At 40.1% G+C, this 2,555-nt stretch overlaps 1 protein-coding gene across 1 annotated transcript in view; it reads left to right on the plus strand.

The window, feature by feature from the left end:
- The first annotated feature begins 1,532 nt into the window (after positions 1–1,532).
- JPH1 (junctophilin 1) overlaps positions 1,533–2,555 on the plus strand; it is a 76,576-nt gene continuing 75,553 nt past the window's right edge. The window contains exon 1 of the mRNA XM_010011735.1: positions 1,533–2,283. Within this exon, the coding sequence (XP_010010037.1) occupies positions 1,556–2,283 (728 nt within the window). The 5' untranslated portion in view covers positions 1,533–1,555. The remainder of the gene's footprint in view (positions 2,284–2,555) is intronic.

Below are 2,555 nucleotides of genomic sequence, written 5' to 3' on the forward strand. Positions count from 1 at the left end.
TGAGTTTGACATTTGATATTTAGTTCTCTGAAGAATAGTTTTTAATAGGTGCTCTAATTAAAGCAGATCGAAATCGAAGAAAGGTATTTTAAAGATGCTTATTCATCCCTCTGTAAGAATATCCGGACTCAAAATAGCCTTTTTTTTAAATTAAAAAAAGAAAAAAGGGCAGCAGCACTAGGTGGGTGAGAAACTTCATTTTGAGAAGCTTAAAGCAGTTTAATGGGAATTAGAGTGAAATGACCTTAGAAAGCAAATTGTCTTGTATTTTGGGGTTCCTGGCACCTTTCTTTGGAACCTCTGGTATAAATGGCTTTCAAAGACCAGAAACTAGAGTATGTATCCTGTCAAAATGAAAATGCCTTTCAAAAGTGTTCAAGGCCAGGCTGGATGAGGCTTTGTCTAGTGGAAGGCCTGATCTAGTGGAAGGCCTGGTCTAGTGGAAGGTGTCCCTGCCCATGGCAGGGAGGTTAGAATGAGATTAAGATCCCTTCCAACCCAAACCACTCTGTGATTCTATGAATACAAGTCTGCAGTAGTAATCTGATAATGCTGGATTTTGGCTTAAATGCAGCTTTGCATGGATATCATGACTTCTCATATCAAATACCGTGTTGTTCTTTGTATTGGTCATTTACAAAACAGTTATGATTGCAACACTGAAATGTGCAACAGAATGCTGTGCAATACACTGTTTCTAACATGCAATGTAAATGAAAGGGGGAAAAAATGTGCTAAAGGATTCGTATTTCTGATCTTCCTGTTGCAACATGATGCAGAATACAGAGCCATTTTTATGATACTGGGGATACCAAAAAGTGTTGATATCAGGAGTTCGTAAAGAGTAAGATGTACCAAGGTTTTGTTCTCCCATTCAAGTACATGCAAAACCTTTAAACTATTTAATTTTACAATAGAGGTTTACAGCAGTGAATCCAGAGGCCCATCTCAAGCCAAGGCAATTTAGTGCATTGTCAAATATGTCATGACAAAGAGAGGACTGTAGTCACCTTAAACCCAGAATAGCAGGACTTTTGACTACTCCTCCTTGCTCTTCCTGTGAGCAGCTGGAGGCAAGAGCCAGAAGTGTCCTGCTCCCTCCCTCTCCTCCATCATGTCTTCCTCTCCGGCTGACCATATATAATATGGTTCTACTTCTGATGACCACCACCTTAAAAAATAGTGAGGGGGTCCTGCTATAGAAGGTTATCTTGATGATTTCTTCCCCCCCACCTACCCCTGACAGATCTATTAAAAAAATGCTTGTGATGGTAGCTACTGTATCTTAGTTACCAAAATAAATTACTTCAGCTGGGAAAATGAGGATTTGTTAGGCGGAAAAATAACTTATAAGAAAAACAAGTAACAGAAGTAGTTTATCTACTGTGTCATGTGCTGTGATTTTTCTGCATTTCTTCTTGGCAAAACCAGAGCTGACAACATAGCATTGCCTGTAGCATACTGGATGTAGAGTGCTAGGTCTTCTACAGCTTCCTAAATATAATTTCTCCTTATTACTTTAAAAGGTACATACCAGGGGCAATGGACAGGAGGGATGCGACATGGCTATGGTGTACGTCAGAGTGTACCCTATGGCATGGCAACTGTGATCCGTTCACCCCTCCGAACATCTCTTGCTTCACTTCGAAGTGAGCAGAGCAACGGCACTGTTCTGCATGATGCCACTTCAGACAGTCCAGCTGGAACAAGAGGAGGTTTTGTGCTCAATTTCCACAGTGATGCAGAGGCAATGGGCATTAAGAAAAAAGGAGGCTTATTCAGAAGAGGATCCCTTCTTGGTAGTATAAAACTTAGAAAGTCTGAATCTAGGTCATCGATATCTAGCAAACGGAGCTCTGTCAGGAGTGATGCTGCTATGAGCAGAATTAGTTCTAGTGATGCCAACTCTACAATTAGTTTTGGAGACGGTGACTGTGATTATTCCCCTATGGAAGACCATGTTGATGCCACCACTACAGAAACCTATATGGGTGAATGGAAGAATGACAAGCGCAGTGGTTTTGGTATTAGTGAGCGTTCAAATGGTATGAAATACGAAGGAGAATGGCTAAATAACAGGAGACATGGATATGGATGTACCATGTTTCCAGATGGCACCAAAGAAGAGGGAAAATACAAAAATAACATTTTAGTCCGTGGAATAAGAAAGCAACTTATACCAATACGAAACACAAAAACTAGAGAAAAGGTGGATAGAGCAATAGAGGGTGCACAGCGAGCAGCTGCCATGGCAAGAACCAAAGTGGAAATTGCAACTTCAAGGTATGTTACCACAAAGTATATTTGTTCATCGCTGAATTTTCAGAAACAAAAATGTGTTACAGTATGTGAGCTCTTATTGTTGACAGGAGACTCAAAAGTGCAAGAGTCTTTAGTGAATACTTGCTCACTTTTCAGTTTCACATGTGTAACTCCATTGACTTCAGTGGCATTACACATACGAAACATAGAGCTCCCATTCATTTGAGCAAAGATGTTCGTATGTGTTCCATAATATACTGTAAAAGTAAATATCCATTCTCATACATTCCTGC

The sequence above is a fragment of the Nestor notabilis genome, unplaced genomic scaffold (genome assembly GCF_000696875.1).
Source record: "Nestor notabilis isolate BGI_N333 unplaced genomic scaffold, ASM69687v1 scaffold1510, whole genome shotgun sequence".
Lineage (NCBI taxonomy): Eukaryota > Metazoa > Chordata > Aves > Psittaciformes > Psittacidae > Nestor > Nestor notabilis.